General features: G+C 42.5%; 1 protein-coding gene across 6 annotated transcripts in view; it reads right to left on the bottom strand.

Moving 5' to 3' along the window:
- Positions 1-2726: 2726 nt before the first annotated feature.
- LOC135557415 (unconventional myosin-VI-like) overlaps positions 2727-18689 on the bottom strand; it is a 95143-nt gene continuing 79180 nt past the window's right edge. Inside the window, exons 28-36 of one of the 6 annotated variants that reach the window (XM_064990659.1) lie at positions 14095-14255; positions 13886-13927; positions 13409-13447; positions 12097-12135; positions 10384-10490; positions 9113-9253; positions 7037-7063; positions 5045-5263; positions 2727-4909 (exon numbers count right to left, since the gene is read on the bottom strand). In XM_064990659.1, coding sequence (XP_064846731.1) covers positions 4710-4909; positions 5045-5263; positions 7037-7063; positions 9113-9253; positions 10384-10490; positions 12097-12135; positions 13409-13447; positions 13886-13927; positions 14095-14255 — 975 coding nt within the window. In that variant the 3' untranslated portion in view covers positions 2727-4709. The remainder of the gene's footprint in view (positions 4910-5044; positions 5264-7036; positions 7064-9112; positions 9254-10383; positions 10491-12096; positions 12136-13408; positions 13448-13885; positions 13928-14094; positions 14256-18689) is intronic. The other 5 variants (XM_064990661.1, XM_064990660.1, XM_064990662.1 and 2 more) reach the window with 5 other exon arrangements.

The following is an 18689-nucleotide window of genomic DNA, read 5'->3' on the forward strand; positions in this document are numbered from 1 at the left end:
TCAACAGTATACATATTTACAAATATCTTCATGGAAAAAGAGCTTTCTTAAATTCACTCATTTTAATGCTTGATTTCAATAGGTAAATTATTCCAGTCATTTGGGCCTTTGTATCTGGAAGATCGTGATGTACCCTTGGAATGTGGAATTGCTGCCGTTGTCGAAAGGAGTCGTGCGAGTCTTGTGACGTTAGGTGTTCCTTAATATATACAAGGAAATGTAAGTTGATACACTTAAAAAAGAAATTGGTACCAATGCAGTCATCTCCTGTTTGGGAGTAATAGACAGTTTAGTTATTCATACATTGTGCAATGTGTCTTATAACGGCATCCAAGAATGAATCTGCAAAGATTGTTATAAATGACATTAATTCGTAAAGTAAGGTGTTGGTTGTGTTTTGATAGTCACCATAGTAACCCAACTGCTGCTTCCTATCCTTGACTAAAGTCTTTCTAATGGATATAAGAAAACAATTCTTACAGTAGATCTGTATAGTAACCCAATTGTCTGATGTGGAGTGTATTCTTTGCCATGTACTAAACAGCATATAGGACTTTGATTTAAAACCAGTGTTAATATCTTGGAGTATTGCTTGGATCTGCAAAATATTTTAACCTGATGTATAGGGAGCTCTGTAATAGCATATATGTGAGCATGTGTGTTCTGACAAATGAGGCAATTCAATTATGAATACTGAGCCTTGAGGTTGTCAGTCCAAGAAGTTGTGATTTGTGTCTTATGAAAACAGACACGCATGGAACCAGTTTCAATTTTTGTTGTGAAACCAAATGTTTATTCTATTAAGATAGAATAATGAAATAAATCAAATGCTTTTTAATTTATTTTTAAATAGCACCAGGTAGTTTGCCTTGGTCAGATGAAAAAGGTCCATCACTATGTTTCACTAATGCTGTAGTTGTAGAACGGTTGGGTCTAAAGCCAGATTAAAATTCAATGTATCTAGTACTGATACATTATGGAATGTATACATTTCTCAAAGACGTTTGCTATTGAACAGCAATGTAGGCGTCCAATCAGGATATATTTGAAAATGATTGGTCTATAAGCAACGTGAAGGTAAAGTACTCTGTTTTCGCCAAGAGGATATACTGCACCATATTTCACTTGGTGTCCTTCCATCTCACAGGTCTTTATAATGTACACTAGAAATTCCTGACTAATACATCTTTACAGAAAAAACCTCGTTGCGCTTCACCCCATGTGACTTTGCCCCCTGGGATTATGGTTTTATTTTTTGCTGCTTCCTTTGCTCGTTTTGTCTCAATATCAGTTCTCTTATTATTTTGTAGATACCCAGAAAAGTATACGTCTTCCAGGCCTGACAAATTAAGAACATCGAGTGTTGAATGACAACCCTCCGTATTGAGGTAAGGACTTGTTAGGTCATTTGTTCTCTCTGGACAACTTTGACTTTCATTTGACCTCCATTTCTGACCCAGACAGAGAATGCCAAGGTATCAAATTACATTATCGCAACAAGAAAGGAGAATCAAACCATGACGTTATTATTCAAACTGTTCCATTATATTTAGATAGTTTACAGGTGGATCTCAAATGGATTTAGAGCGGAGTGCATTTCTACACGACAGTAAGCCGGACAGACAGACAAACACTTCACACAGACAAACTAAACGTAGCAAAGGGAAGGCTTATCCCATGTTATTCACCTCTTGATGGAGGAGAGGCGGATTGTCAAGCCTGTTTATGAGCAGAAGCCGTTGTTGCTTTCGGAATGTAGGCTTTGTCGGTAGTCTGGCTTTGTGATTAGTCTGGCCTTCTTTGATCCTCTTTCCGGGTCAGTGTTAGTTGAGGAACAGGGTCAAATTGAATTAAGAGTTAAATGAAAGGAAACGGAATGCAGAATTGAGTTTGTCTAACTTTCATTCAAAAGATAATACAATTCAAAGCATCAGACTTGGGTTTATACAGTATCCCAGTTAGATTAATAATACACATTTTAGCTTGCACTGTACAGTCTTTGAGAAAGGTAACAACTGGAATCTGTGTCTCTCTTTTTTTAGACTTGGCAACTGCAGAAGAGACACAGGAATGTTAATAAACGATAGCTAATCGCAGATGCAGATCACGGACAATGTTGTGATTGCAGAAAGACATTGACCTGTTGGCTACTGATGGACAGACAGGCACTCAGCCAGACAACCCCTTCATTTGACCTTTCCAAAGCCTGTGTTCCACCAGAAAGGATACTCCCATTTTCTGTCAAACAGACATTCAGGCGAACTCTGGACAGCCGTACTCAGCCATTGTCATCAGTGAACAAATGACTCGGAAACGACAGATGAATGTCAAACGGATGTTATCATTTTGCTATGGCATCCAAGGACAGCCAACTGCTTTTATACACATGTGCTGACATTTATTTTAGTAGTGAAAGTGTTAACGTAAAATGCCAGACGCAAAGTTACAAGAAATGTTTTCCTCATAATGAGGTACTTATGTTGCAACGTTGTATAGTGAATAACACGTACTGTACACCTGTGTGGGTGATGTTAATTATACATCTGTCTCTGTAATAATGTAATGGTGTTTCCTCAGTGTTGTAAAACTACTGTTCTGTACATGTCGGGGAAATGAATTGCTCACCATCTTCAATAGGGCTTTTTAAAAACTATTTCCTCACAGAACTCTATTTGTGTTCCTGTAGCATTGAGTAACAGAACGTAAAACACGAGGAGCAATACCAGTTGAGTGAAAGAATGCGTTTATTTCAACAGTTAGAGATCAGCATTAGAAAAAGTGACAGTGAAAAGGCAGTATTTGAGGAATGATTGTAACGCGTGGAGAGACAGAGCATATCGAAGCCAGTCAGTAATTGGTTGTACATCACAAGAGATATTCCAGGAGACCACACAGTACGTACAGTAGTATACTCTGGTGTTCAAGTCATAAATAAATACTTAGATCTAAACTGAAGACATGCCTCAGACACGCGCATGAGTGGATAGATCTCATGCATTCAAACAACCACGACGTCGCCTTTTCGCTTGTGCAGAGCGTCAAAGGGAATGAGATGAAGCGCTAGAAAACAAACCCCAGACTAACAATCAGCCTTACCTGAAGAGAGTAGTTCTAGTCTCCCAAGAGATTGTCTCTAAAACACACAGTACTGTACATGACAAAGGCTGTCCTTCTCGTAGCTTTGTTGAGGAATTATTGCTTCATTTTAAAGTAGTTATTTTTTTCAAGAAACACGAGTCATGCGCCCAAACCCTTTGATTTTAGAGTAGAAAGATTTTTTGAAAATAAATGAGTACATTCCTGTAGAAACATTACTCTCTTTGTATCATAAAATATCCTGTACGTAAGTGTCTATTGAAATATGAGATGATATATCCAGGAGAGGGAAGACTAGCTGAATACTGTATCTGAGCTTGAGGTCTTCTTGACCCCTCCTATTTTATTTCTCCATTCAGTACGACTTGAATGCTATTTGAAATCCTAGAGTATCTCAAGATTTGTATGGTTCACTTCTGGTAATCCACATCATAAATTAAATTTGATTAGCACATTATTTTTCTCCTTAAGACAATATTTGGAATATCATAGCCTTGTGTGGACAACATAAAACAATGCATTTAAATTTCAACCATGTGGCTTTAGGAATGAATGGTTGGGGAATGTGAAAATGAAAACTTCTTTCTTTAGCTTTCTTCCGTTCTTTCTCTCATTAGCATACCTAAATCACACAAACAAAAAGTAAAGACTGAAGGAACAAAATCGACTCAATTACATTCTGTCTGAAAGTCAGAGGTAAAAATAAAAAAAAGAAGTTTACAGTATTATCAAATATAATAATTTGAAATGAATATGAATTTATGTGCAGTTACTGAAAATAATCCTTAGAAGAACCTGACGCTCAAGTATAACTGCCTCACATGAGAGAACATCATCATCATCATCATCCCGCCACCACCCCCAGAATGCGTTGAAGCCCATTTCCACCCATGGATCAAACATCTCTATTGTGCAAGTATTGTCCTGTAATAACTACATGAACAGAAAGTATTGGTTTAGGTGAGATCATCAAACAGCTGTTATTAAGACTGCAGAGAGAAAACGATGAGATGTCAGGTTAAACCACCAACACAGTAATAAACATCTACGGTTTAATACTCTTAAAACTCTTATTTGGAGGCGCAGCTTTGAAAACAGTCCCTACTTTCAGCAAATGACCCTGTTAAAGTCGTTTTTATTTATAAGGCCTCGTAGTTAAAGTAGCAGGAATATTAAAGAAAGACCTCACATTTGCTCAAGAAACAAAACTAGATGTAATTAGTGTCTGATTACTCTGCATAGGTTCACTGCAAATTCCTCTGCTCCCACCAACAAATAATAACCAACAAGAGAATTGAAAGCCGGCAAGAACATGAAGAAAAAAAAAAATGGACAATGAACAAAAAGCAGTTCACTTATGACTTGAGTACCTCCAGTCAAAACATGGTACAGTATGCTTGAATGCCCGCCGTGTTCGGTACAGTAGCTAAATGCATTCTTCCCTTTGCTGTAGTGAGATAGAGGCCTGTGGTTTGGGACAGGGGATTTAGCGCCAGGGTGGAGGTTTCCCCTACGTACAGATCTAGGATCAGCTTCCCCAATCCGAACCATTAGTGGGAAAATGAAAAACTGACCCAGAATCAGTGACTCGGGGGAAATTCACCCGACACCATTTACTTGAGGAGGCTCTGCAGCATGGCTGTGGCATAGGTGGGACGGGCCTGTCGGCTCTCGATAGCACTCCGGAGGTACTGGATGCCCCCGCAGCGCTCCCAGATCTCCTCAAACTGCCGGGGCAGTATCTCAGCTCCCCTCTTCCTTGTCAGGCCGGTTTCCTCCAGGCTCAGTTCACACATCTCCATGTCATCTTTCCCTACAGACACACAGAGAAAACAGCAAAACAAGTTTTATGAGGCAGTAACAGTATGAAAAGAACAAACAGGCACATGCGCGCACAAAACGCACACAAAGAAACACCCCTCCCCCCCGGGTCAGGTTGCTGACCGACCTGCCACCAGCAGGATGGGTTGCTTGTCCGGATGCAGCTCCATCTGCCTGGCGATCCAGGGCCCGTCAAAGTGGGCATACCACCAGCCCTTCTTCTTGTTCTGGGGGTCCTTGTACTGGTCCCCGGGCCTGATGAAGGGGATGCGGAAGTAGCGCTGCTGCCTGTTCATGGCCACCTCATGCTGCCTGGCTGGGACGGGTGGGGCTGGGTTCGCCTGGGCTGTTGGGCAAGGGGTTAGTTAGAGAGGCTAATGATGCTGGCTGATTGCAATGGTAACAGAAACCAATAGGGATGGGAAGGAACAGGAACAGGGGGGGGGGGGGTGTCAGTATTAGCAGAGAGCAAATCAGTGACAAGCGGCATGTCAGATGTTTGTTAGAGCCTGCTCGTATCAAACCATAAAGAACACACATTTGCATATTCTACGCAAAGTGGAGCATAAATAACTAAGGGAATACATAGGCCAAGTGATTGAAAGGGGTGGGAGGCTCTATGGAGAAAAGGACCAGGGAAAGACGGGGGTTGGTGCAGTAGCCTCAGTCCTGTTGACAGGCATGGTACAGTACATATTTTCCTTTAGTTTAGAGCAACCTCTCCCAGGCTCACTGCCACCAAAAACGGATCCTTTACTAAAAGGTGAGAGCCGAAAAGGTTGTGCCGTTAACTATGAGGATGACACTTTGCAACCAACGCCATTGCGGTACAATTAACTAGAGAAACAATGGCCGCCCACTCATTCCCAACACCTTTCAGAGAGTCCTTCCCTCGTATAAACAGTTGATTTTGTCCAGAGAAAAAGCTTGTAAAAAGCTGCAACCGAGAGAGACTGACAGAATTTTTGGTGGGCGTTTGTTCCAATGACGTGTACACAATCTCTACGTGAATACACATCATTCCTTTTGACCATACTCCTTGACATACGCACTATATGGGAATTATTTTCGTTGCAAGGATGTCAGTCGATTTGTACGGCCAGCTACTCATTGTCTGATGCACTTCAGTGAATGAGAGGGTCTGAACTGACAGGAAAATGAGAATATACAGTAAATGTGCACCCAACAATCTCCAAGGTATAAGTACGTGTTGTGTAGCAAATCCCCTGCTTTCTGCTCCAATGACAAGTCAACTGCTAGGTTTCTCTCCCAATCAGCAGGCAGACGTGCTACACCGTCATACTCCCAAAAAAACGATGAGACAGTTTCCCAAATGGCACCCTATTCCCTTTATAGTGCTCTACATTCATGTCATTTAGCAGACACTCTTATCCAGAACAATTAAGGTTAAGTGCCTTGCTCAAGTGCACAGACAGATCTTTTTTACCTAGTCTGCTCAGGGATTAGAAACCAGCAACCTTTCGGCTGCTGGCCCAAAAGTAGAGCACCATCTACAGAATAAGGTCCCATTTGAGAGGCAGGCACACATCCATCCAAACACCAGTTAGCCTAAGTGCCCTGAATGATTTTAGCTCCAATTGTCAAGCGTAGCCACATAACATTTGCAGCAACATCAATAACAGCAGCCATTTTAACACTTTGAAATCTCTTTGTGCCCATCCTCATTCTCTATCAGCTCGAGTTCGACATTTGAAAACACCATCCAAATCGAACACTGCCTTGTAAAAAAAAACGAGAAGTCTGTAGCATCTCATACAACAGCCTACACTTACAAAGAATTCCAGGTGCACTTAGTTGAAACCCCTTCTGTTATAAAATAACATGCACACCAAAGACGATGACATTTAGAAAGAAACCAGTTGCTGTAAGATTCCTCACGCCATCACCAAGGTTACGTCCCAAATGGTACCCTATTTCCTATATAGTGCACTGCTGTTGACCAGAGCCTTATCCCAAAACAGAAAGTAAAACCCTTCCACACAGGCGAGTAGTGACCACCACACACAGACAGCACTCCCCTCCATTTCCCCATGGTTAATAGAGGGCTTAGCACTGGGCTGAGGTTAGTGGTGCTACTACATCATGGTGAACCACTTACGTGCTTGTCTCACATGAGGTGCGAGATCTGAAAGTAAACATACCAGGTTACACTTACAAACACATGCAGTATGACACAGGTATTAAACAAATCAATGCAAGACAATATTATGGAACTACAAATTCATTTCCTAGAAAGACCAGGCTATTTTGAGCCGATCACCAATATCAATGCCTCTTCTTCATAGATATTAATGATAGTGTTATTACCATGTCTTTACATGTATTTACTGTAGCCATGGCCTAAATGGGTGAGACCATAGGCATGGAAGTACATTCACAAGCAAAACCATTCAATTGTAGGTTACATTAAGCTTGGAGCCTGAAAATATGAGCGCTCTCCTCAGCCTCTGCCTTGTTAATGTGTCAGAGAGCAGGTAGGCATAGCTGGCACTGTGCTGTGTCTGACACTACGGGCTTTATTTGAACAAACCTAACGCAATGGTAAATCTAAGCAGTGGCTGTAGTGCTATTGGTCCGGGCAATATTGTTTTGTTTGTTGCTATTTTCACAGCCGTTATTATGCGCGCAATAGCTGGCAGTGGCGCGAAAGGGCTGGGTTTTGATGAATAAACAAGTTGTGACGAAGGCTTGGTCACTCACTAGCCAATCATGGCGTTCCATGCCTTAATACCGCATGCGTTATGGATAGGCTACTTGGCTAATGCATGGCCAGGACAAGATTGACACCAGATGTATTGCTGTTGAACCAGCTTTTGTTATAGTAGGGTAAGGGTAGACTACTAATGGTTTTAATTATTATATATATTTTTTAATTAAACAAAACGGAAAATAACAAAATGTTTCTAAATACTAACGTCACCGGATTATCTGATCTCTCATTCCATGACGGGTAATTAGTCTACAGGGAGGGGTTTTACGCACATCCAAAATAATAATAAGAGGCGCTGGCTAAAATAATGTAATAGCCTACATAGATTTTTAAAAAAAAGTGATGTCCGCTCACAGTTTTGCTGCTGCCAAACTTGATCTTTGAATAAAACTTTGGTGATCAAGATTCATTTCTAAGAAGTTTCACAATCCTCACAACAAAAATGGGGGAAAAAAAGTTTCTAAATAGGAGATTCATGGGCACAAAGCACATCTCTTGCTCCATGTGTATGTGGGCACTATGCATCATGGCTGGATAGGCTGAGCTTCTGCTGTCAAAATCCATGCCATAACCAACCGCGTTACCGCTAAAACCAGCTTTCGGTTGGTCTTAAAATATCCCCACCAGCGCATACTGAAAACAGCACTTTGGCGCATATTTTTAAGAACACAAATCAGATATTGCTACCCCTCCAACCTCAGCGCAAGCGAGCTCATATAAGACAGGTAAATTACCAATCCTGGAGCTAGGGTTTGAAAATAGAAGAGCGTTGGGATTTAACAGGTCGAAATTGCAAACAAGCACACGTTTGACAATAGCGCGGTCTTAACGCCAGATGAAAATAGAGCCCTAAGTGAAAGGAGGAGAGGTGGGGGCATAGCTACAGATCCTAGAATTACACATGTCATTCTATGGGGGCTGTGTATGTGGTATGCAGCTGTCTAACAAACAGCACATACAAAGTGGATCTGCAATCTGCCACACAGGAAAAATAGCTGTTTGTTGTCATGGCGACTCCATGTTTTGTACATGGAAAGGACCCATTTGCGGCTCACAGAGTGAGACAGCATGGGATGCTATGGAGAACAATAAGAGAAAAGGTCAGGCTGGAGGATGAGAGCAGGCACCAACAGGATGTGTCCCAAATGGCACCATATTCCCTAGATAGTGCATTACTTTAGACCACGGACAACATGGGTCTGGTTAAAAGGAGTGCACTATGTAGAGAATAGGACACCATTTGGGATGCAGACACAGTATCAGTATTGCAGTAGAAAATATCAGTAGGGGACTAGAGGTCTGATATTGGGAGCAGAATATAAAACAACATGTATGCTTCCAAATCACGACTATCACAGCATGGAAAGAGACCGATAATAAGACGCCTACATTGATGTTGTACTGTATAACACTGTCTGAAACACCCTGTGGGTTGGGGACATGGTGGCCTGTGGGGTCCCTTACCGTAGTCGGTGACTGATTTGGGGGCCCTCTGCTCAGTGTTGCCGGTGTCGTTGCCACGCTTCTTGTTCTTTGACTTCCAGGCGTGATAGACCTTTAGCCGGCGGTGGAACTCCTCTCGGCAGGCAGCCAGCAACTCAATGTCTGTGGGTGGAGAGGGAGGGAGAAAGAGAGAGGAAGAGCTATTAGAGCATGGCAGGTTCCAAAGTTGACCAGCACCACAAAGGACAGAGCTACACACAGAGATGGAGGACGACCAACAGAGAGACGATAGCTACAGCTAAAAGACTTTCATTACTTCAACAACAATTCAAAAAGCCATAAAAGACTAAAAAGACAAGACAGCATTATGGGTTTGTCTTTCTACGTCTTCATGAAATTCTAAAACAATTGCTGCTAGGGTTAAAACGCATTTAAAACTGTCATCAGCAGACCCGCTAAGTGCCTTGGTAAAGTTGAATTCACAAAGATGGCTCCCTACCTACCAGATAAATGAGTCATTTCACTGTCAAAAAGGTCTCCCTGTAATGGGCACACTACTTAATATCAGCATGCCTGATTGCTTTGTGAATACTTTCAATACAAATGCGTCAGCAACCCCAGATACCCCATTGTTGGGCATTTTTGGTAGCACATAAGACACAGGGCTTGGGGAGCAGAGAATGAATGAGTCTGCGCCCAAAATGAAAGGGTTCCCCAATAGGGTCAGGGGTGACTTAACACCCCCCCCCGTTGTTGGACAGAAGACTAAAATCCCCAGGAAATCAGAGTAGTGTTCCTAATTTAGGAAATCTGTTACTGAGTATTCAAGCGTGTAAATCAATAATCAAGGTTTGAAATTATTATGTTTTGGTCAAATACCCGTTTTGGCTTCTTGTGGTCAATTTGCAGTATACAAATTATTTATAACCATCTGCTCAACTACAAAAAAATGGCCAGAGGATTAATGTAATGGAGGATCCCTGCCCTACATATTGCACAACATTTGACCACTGGTACACCACTGACTTTCATGTACAAGGAAGTGATCAAATAATAACGTAGGCATTAATAAATAACCATGGAGCAAGTTAAAGCTGGAAAATCACAATTCACTTTTAGACCGAAGCGAACCAGACTCAAAAAACAGTTTGACAGTTCAATATTGCATAAGGTTCGTTAGGAGTGACACTGTCTCAGCAAAATGTCCCAGTCAAGATTCTTAACGTCAAAATGTCAGAGTCAAGTTTCTAAATGAGCTTCACCCAAACATTCAACACGGCTGACTTTCTCACCACAGGATGTGTTAATGGCGTCCCTCAGTTCGGCATACTTCCACTTGCTGAGCTCGTACTTCTTGGTGCCAGCAGCAGCAGCTTTGGTGGCCTGAACCTGTGGGCCTCTGGCAGCACAGAAACAATCAAGACAGTGGGATTACAACCAAAACCAGAGCAGGCTCCGGGGTGAAGTTTCCCCTAGGTACAGATGTAGGATCGGCATACCCTCCCCCAATCCTTAACCATCGGTGGGAAAAATTCTAAACTGACCCAAGATCAGCGTCTAGGGGCGACTTCACCCTACACCAGTGGAGCAAGAATGACAGGATCCATAACGAGAGAGATCAAAGGTCATAATCACATGACATATTGCGATTTTCATTGGAGGAGTTGAGAGCAGGATGATGTGGGGTGAAATGTGAGGTTTGTCAGGTGAACTGCAGCTAGACAAGAGAAATGTAACAAGCCCACACCAGTAACAGACTATTCACAACCCAACTGTATGGAGCTGGAACGGCTCAGAGGAGCCCATCTCCTGTTTCTGTAGCGTGAGGCAGCTCGATGTGCAACTGCACCTACTGGACAGGATGTTAGTCCATCACAGGGCCTCGCCCCTCATTTTTCTCCATAATGCGGAGTGCCAAACAGACACACATTGGGTCCCTTGTTTACAGTCTTTGGTATAACTCGGCCGGGAATCGAACTCCCAACCTCAGGCAGGACACTAACCACAAGGCCACTGAATTGGTCATGGAGCTGCTCCAGTGCTGCTTTATTCTGTTGAACAGCCATTTAGCACTGTATGGGACAGTTTCCCTGACACAGATTAAGGACTAGGCTTAATCCATGTCGGGGAAATTGGCCCTGTGTGTCTTTCTACTCTCCAGCTGTGTGGCTGTTTCTTGCTCGTCTGATCTGTGGTCTCCTCCTCCTAACTGCTGACAGGGCTAATTACATCCTGGCTGGGATTTGCCCCTTTTAGACTCTCTGGATCTGAGGCTGGAGCGGGCCCTGGGCCACGCTCTAATCCTATTGGCTGACTGAGCCTCTCCAACCAGGGGAGCGTGCCTCGCACCGTTGGCGGCTATTCCGGGTACCCAGAAGCACGCAGCCCCAATCGACCTTGGGCCAGCAGGCCGGGGCACCTTCTGCTCCCACTTCCTGTGGCCATGTGTCGCAATGAGGTGTAGTGGGAGGCGGCTTGAACCAATTAGTAAACAGACAACGTAACAGTGCCTGCTGGGTTTGTGGTCGACGGGCTCCAGCAAACATCTCTCATTCAGTCATTCTGACGGCTGGCCACATGGCGCCAGCTAATTGGGATCCCAATAAAGAAGAGCTCTACTACAGTGCGATATCAGTGGGCCAGGAATCAGGATATAGCAGACTTATATAATGTGCGAGTAACTAATAGTTGGAACAAACATATGAGGCCACCATGATTTACTTGGCTAAAGTTAAGTGATCGTCTGAGATTTAACTTTAAAAAGCCACTGGCTGATTTGAAACCCAATCATCCATCCATTTGCATGGTGAGGAGCCCTACCCCATTGTGTAGGAACACTCAACAAAGGTTCATTGTGTGGAATTAGGAAGAATTAGCCTAAATGATGATACATATCTACTAAGAATATTAGTATTGATACGCGGAATCACACGTTTTGATCCAGAGATTTGATCGTAACGATTACCTGAGACTTAATTCATGGAATTGAAAGGATTTCTACCCACCTAGACAGAAGCTCAGACATTTCCTTGGCCATTTCCTCCCTAAAAGGACATGATGAGCCCAGCATAATAAGAGTTAGAACCACTTTCAATACCAGCCAACTGTCACATTGATTGCAGTTGTAAGACAGGAGAAAGAAGGCGTGTAAAGAGAGAAAAGGTGTGTGCAGGTGCAGCCAGGAATATAATGCACTCTCCCTCCCTCCCTGGAACACTGCTGGTTTACTGGTCACTGTATCATCTAAGCAGGTCTCACATTGTGGCGTGACATACAGAGGCTGATCAGGCAGGCAGTAGCCACGCGGTTAAGAGCGTTGGGCCAGTAACCGGAAAGTTGCTGGTTTGAATCCCTGAGCAGACTAGGTGAAGAAAAAAAATCTGTCTATGTGCCCTTGAGCAAAGCACTTAACCCTAATTGCTCCCGTACGTCGCTCTGGATAACTGTCTAAATGACTCAAATGTAAATCCGTGTGTGTGTGTGTGTGTGAGATCCTTTCCGCATCAGGCCGTGTGAACAGCCCAGTGCTCAGCATGTGAACTGTTGCAGCTATAAACAGAAACGCTTAGCTTCACTTGCAAATCTGTGGACGCTACCAACAAACTTAGATTTGATCTACAGGGCCACTGATTAAACTCACAACTCTGATGTTCTCACTCCTGTTGTTTTAAGGATAAAAAAATATTTTAAAAAAGACTAGCACTTCTCTTCCCGGTTTGTGCACTCTCAGGTGACGTAAAACTGAGAGAACGTGTACATTCTAATAGCTATGCTCTGCATATAACATGTATTACTGTGTTCCCAAGCAATTTCTTATTACCGGATGAGAGAGAGCGTATTTCCAAAGAAACCTTTTAAACTGACAGGAACAGTGGCTTGTAAAAGAGAGTAACCACATTGCAAATCCATTATGACCCTTCAAAACACCCTTTCAGAGTGCACATCAGCATGTCTTTGATTCACAACGTGACACATCCATCAACACGTAGGTTAGTGAGTTGGTGCAGTTCAGGGGCTTGTGGGAATGCGGTGGGGAGCAGAGGTCTAGTTGGCAGATGCTGCTACAGCACACAGTGGAATAGATTAGTAATATCAAGATAACGGTCAGTGCAGTCAGCCTAGCCGTTGCTTTTCCCACAATGCATTCTTTTCAGCCTCAAGGCTAAAAAAAGAAAGAACAAAAAGCATGCAAAAAGAAGTGCAGATCCTTATAGTTCATTAATAGAAAACATAACGTGTGATATTCTACGTGCACCTCGTCTGAATTTAAAAGAAGAAGTGCAAGTGTGCTGAAGGTGATGTTTAAAAGGAACCTACATGGACATGCCCTTGAGCTTTGGAGATCCACCAGCTCCACTGCAACAAGAGAATGATGAGGATTACAACCGTACACAATACAATGTGGAATTGGAAGGCGCTTCCTTTTCCTCTTTCTTTGATTGGTTAAAAGGACAGATCATTCCTCTGGTAATAATTTGAAAATAAATGGAGGTGATTGATAGAGTGAGCTCAGTCATGTCTGGGAATCAAATTCGGAGGTCAAATTCCTGGTACACGTAAATGTACTTGGTGAATAAAGGTGATTCGGAATCAATCAAGTCAGCACTAACTGAACTATGAGTTGGTTTAAATATCATACTTAGCCTAGCATCAATCAATGGCTGTGTTTGCATGTAAGAGGTAAGGTTGGTTTAGCTGGCAGATTGCTACAGCATGCAGGGTAGTTATGTTTCACTGGTCAGGTTAAGGTTGGACGGGGGGGGTGTTTAAGGGGTTTAAATCTTGGTGTCTTACGTAGCGCTCTCTGGGGATGATGGAACCCCTGAGGTGCCGTTACTGGGAGAAGAGAAGAAGAGAAGAGATTGGTTAGGCAGGCCTACAGGCGGTCAGAGTCTCTCCCCAGGTCCAGAGTCCCAATCAAGACCCATCTCTGGGGACCCTCTCTCATCAGAGGGTAACAGATGGTCTATAGAGGTGTGTTAGCGGTGTTAGTGAGCTGTTACCTGCGCAGGCCTGCGTCGTTCTGGCTCTCCTCTGGGATGAGTTCAGCCTCGCTCTGGGCGATCCTCATGGCCAGCTCCCTGTCGCGTCTTTCCTGCTCCAAGATGTTCTGGCGCACCGCCTCCTCCTCTCGCTCAGCCTCCAGCTGAACATCCATCTCCGCCTGCAGAGACAGTTTACTTTAATATACGTGCTCACACACACAAGCACACACCAGGATGTTGTAATGCACAAGCACAAATACACAAAGTACAGCATCCAATAACACACCCAAGGCAGCGTAGAATGAGCCCTGTGGGAGTGAGGCGAGTCAGAAGACAGCCTCATTTCCTCTGTTACGCTGAAGGTGGCATGTGGTTTTGTGATGGACCCAGTAATATGATGGATGGTCCTGCCTGCACCATGTCCTTATGAGCACATTTTCATTAAGTCACTCCTTGCCCAAGCCAGGCTCATGAAGGGCACCAAAGACGCCTTGTATGAAGATGACACATATAAACATGGGCATGACGTTTTACAGCCCTCTCAAAATAGCAGCTGATCGCTGCAGGCTCGGGATGACTGCAGGTTCACAAGATTGGGTGATACTCCCTTTGGCACCTTCAAAACCGCCCTCCCGGTCTCGTCCTCACAGTCTACATCTGCTCCCCCCACCACAGTCTCTATACAGTCTGTCAGGGACATAAGCACAGAGATGTAAAGGAGGTGGCTATATGTGTGGCAGGGCCTGATTAGACTCGTTACACATCCACTAATGAGCCTTTCCCCTGACTGTCGATCCCTGAGGGACTGTTAGCTGTAGTCTACAGGAGCTGGCCACCATCCAGAGTCAGGAGATAGGCAGACTTCAGGCATGCAACTAGGGAATGGAGTCCACAGTACCAAGCCAAGCACATGTATATTTTGGTCAAGTTTTCTACTGGGCAGGGTTGAAAATATCACCACATTTTTTTGGCAATAAGATCAATGGAGAACTTGTGTTCAAAGAAACCAGTGGTGGAGAAAGTACCCAATTATCATTCTGGAATAAAAGTATAGATGCCTTAATAGAAAGTTACTCAAGTAAAAGTCACCCAGTAAAATACTACTTGAGTAAAAGTATAAAAGTATTTGGTTATAAATATACTTAAGTATCAAAAGTAAATGTAATTGCTAAAATATACTTAAGTATCAAAAGTAAATGTAATTGCTAAAATATACTTAAGTATCAGAAGTAAAAATCACTTAAAATTCCTTATATTAAGCAAATTAGGCGGCACCATTTTCTTGTTTTTAAAATATATGGATAGCCAGGGGCACACTCCAACACTCAGACATAATTTACAAAAGAAGCATGTGTTTAGTGAGTCCGCCAGATCAGAGGCAGAAGAGATGACCATGTGTTGTCTTGATAAGTGTGTGAATTTGACACTTTTCCTGTCCTGCTCAGCATTCAAAATGTAACTTTTGGGTGTCAGGTAAAATGTTATGGAGGTAAAACGTTATGGAGTTTAAAAGTACAATGTTTTCTTCAGGAATGTAGTGAAGTAAAAGTAGTCAAAAATATAAATAGTTTAAGTACAGATGCCCCCAAAACTACTTAAGTAGTACTTTATGTAACAGTATAACTTTAGACCGTCCCCTCGCCCATACCCGGGCGCGAACCAGGGACCCTCTGCACACATCATCAACAGTCACCCACGAAGCATCGTTACCCATCGCTCCACAAAAGCCGCAGCCCTTGCAGAGCTAGGGGAACTACTACTTCCATTTCACATCCGTTACACTTACACCACTGAAAGAAACGCCATTCAGGAAGACAACCGCCGAGTCATGAAGGTAGTCAAATTCCACGTGACCATTTAGTTCTGGTAATTAGACTTCTCCAAGCTCTGATGCTGCTGCTGGTCATTAGTAGTCTACCAAACTTGCTACCTACCTGGTAGTCAGCACTCTATTGTCCCTAATCACTCTGACATCAATGCAAATGTAATCGAAAATCTAATCAAACTTCATGAGCTCATGTTGTGCAGCATTTCTATAGGCTATTTGTACGGGAAAACAGAGTGATGGCCTCTATTAACTTCTTCGATATAGGGGGCGCTCTTAATTTTTGGATAAAAAAACATTCCCGTTTTAAACAAGATATTTTGTCACGAAAAGATGCTTGACTATGCATATAATTGACAGCTTTGGAAAGAAAACACTGACGTTTCCAAAACTGCAAAGAGATTGTCTGAGTGCCACAGAACTAATGCCACAGGCGAAACCAAGATGAAATTTCACATGAAATGCCCCAGATTTTGAATGCGCTGTGTTCCAATGTCTCCTTATATGGCTGTGAATGCGCCAGGAATGCGCCTACACTTGGTTGTTTCCCCAAGGTGTCTGCAGCATTGTGACGTATTTGTAGGCATATCATTGGAAGATTGACCATAAGAGACTACATTTACCAGGTGTCCACTTGGTGTCCTCCGTCTAAATTATTGCGCCAGCTGCATCCACTTTTCCATTTGGTTCAGAGGGGAAAGGCAACTGCCACAAATGATTTATCATCGAATAGATGTGAAAAACACCTTGAGGATTGATTCTAAACAACGTTTGTCGATATTATGGAGTTAATTTGGCGTTGTAATGACTGAATTTTCGGGTTTTTTTCTTAGCCAAACGTGATTTCTCCTACACAAATAATATTTTTGGAAAAACTGAACATTTGCTATCTAACTGAGAGTCTCCTCATTGAAAACATCCGAAGTTCTTCAAAGGTCAATTATTTTATTTGAATGCTTTTCTTGTTTTTGTGAAAATGTTGCCTGCTGAATGCTAGGCTTAATGCTATGCTAGCTATCAATACACTTACAAATGCTTGTGTAGCTATGGTTGAAAAGCATATTTTGAAAATCTGAGATGACAGTGTTGTTAACAAAAGGCTAAGCTTGTGAGCCAATATTTATTTCATTTCATTTGCTATTTTCATGAATAGTTCACGGTGCGTTATGCTAATACGCTCCCGGATACGGGATTGCTCGACGCTAGAGGTTAATAAAAAGAGGACCCCATCAGCTTTCTATCGGCTAGGCCTACTATATTTATTTCAACTTTCCTAATAGTAAGTACATTGCTTATCTTTACAACAGGAGTATAGCCTACCTGGCTGGCATGGAAATGAATCACGGGAAAAGTGTCCTCAATTCATTGTAAGTGCATAGATGACACGCATTTTTTCCGTTGCCCCTGCTTCGAGATTGGACCATTAGCACGCACCTTTCTAAATCCCCAAAATGTCATATTATTTAGTATATGTAAAGACAAGAATAAATCAAGAATAGTCTGATGGGTGACAATTAGCCTATCACTTATGAATGATGTCCAGCACAAGGGAAGAAATGCCTTTTTGTTGCAACTTTTTCTAAATCAAACTGTGTTCGAATACCCATATTAACATACTGTATACGACGTACTTAATGAGTATATACTATTAATTTCTTTAGTTTTCTGTAAACGAACCGTATGCTTTCAGTTGTGCTGTTAGCCTGTCAACCTGAAGTTGATGCTGTTGCTATGCAACATCTTAATAGCTAGTTAGCATAACAAATTACATTATACGACTTCAGGTGTGTTCTTAAATTCAATCTGGAGTGCCAGAGTGCGCTCATAAATTCAGAGCGTTTGTCAAATTGTCAGTTTGTAAATTTGGAGCGTTTCGTGCTCGGAGCGCACACTACACTGGACGCTTGGGTTTATTTGAGCGTTCTGACCTTACAACCGCAGTCAAGCACCCAAGCTAACGTTGGCTAGCTTGCTACTTCCAGACACAAATGAAACCACTGACCATTTTACTCGCCCTAGCAGAGTTGGTTAGACAGTTTATGTTATCCAGAGCGTCGGTGACCAACTGTGATGGTGGCAACAATTTAATTACGCTTTTTTTACTGGACGTTTACTGACACCGGCCATATTCAACCGGTGTTGTGCGCTCGTAAATTCATTATTTTGCACTGTCTGGTACACTCAGACAAGAGTGCTCTGAAATCGGAGTAGAGAGCCAGAGCGAATTAACGAAAGCACCCGAATGTCCATTGAGAACGCACCACGACTACACCATTTAGCTAAGAATGGGAATAATCAAGTCAATAAACGTTGGGTAGCTAGATGTCCTATAGTTAATATACTGGCAAGTTTGATGTATAAGTATAGTAGGCAACTAACGTTAGGTATCTAGCTAACAACAGGGTATCATTACAGCAGTATGTACCTACGTCGTTCGTAAGGACAGTGTTGCTAACAAATTGTCAGCCAATATAACGCGTAAGATAACTTACTTGAAAAGTTATTACTTTTACGTTCAACATTTAACATTCTTCATAATTAGTTAAAGCAATGAATTTGTATCCGCACCTGTATTTCGACTGCACATTTTCCGCTATGTTTTCAAATCTCGAAACGAAGGGGCCCTGAATTGCATTATGGGCCCTAAAGTACGGAAATAGTGTCCTCTGTGTGTATACTTCATATTTTGGCCAATTTAGTACGACAACGGGGAACTTTTGGCATACTAATTATATCCATAGTAGGACCAATAAGCATACTATATACTCAATTCACATCACACGTACTA

Source organism: Oncorhynchus masou, chromosome 16 (genome assembly GCF_036934945.1).
Source record: "Oncorhynchus masou masou isolate Uvic2021 chromosome 16, UVic_Omas_1.1, whole genome shotgun sequence".
NCBI classification, from domain to species: Eukaryota; Metazoa; Chordata; class Actinopteri; order Salmoniformes; family Salmonidae; genus Oncorhynchus; species Oncorhynchus masou.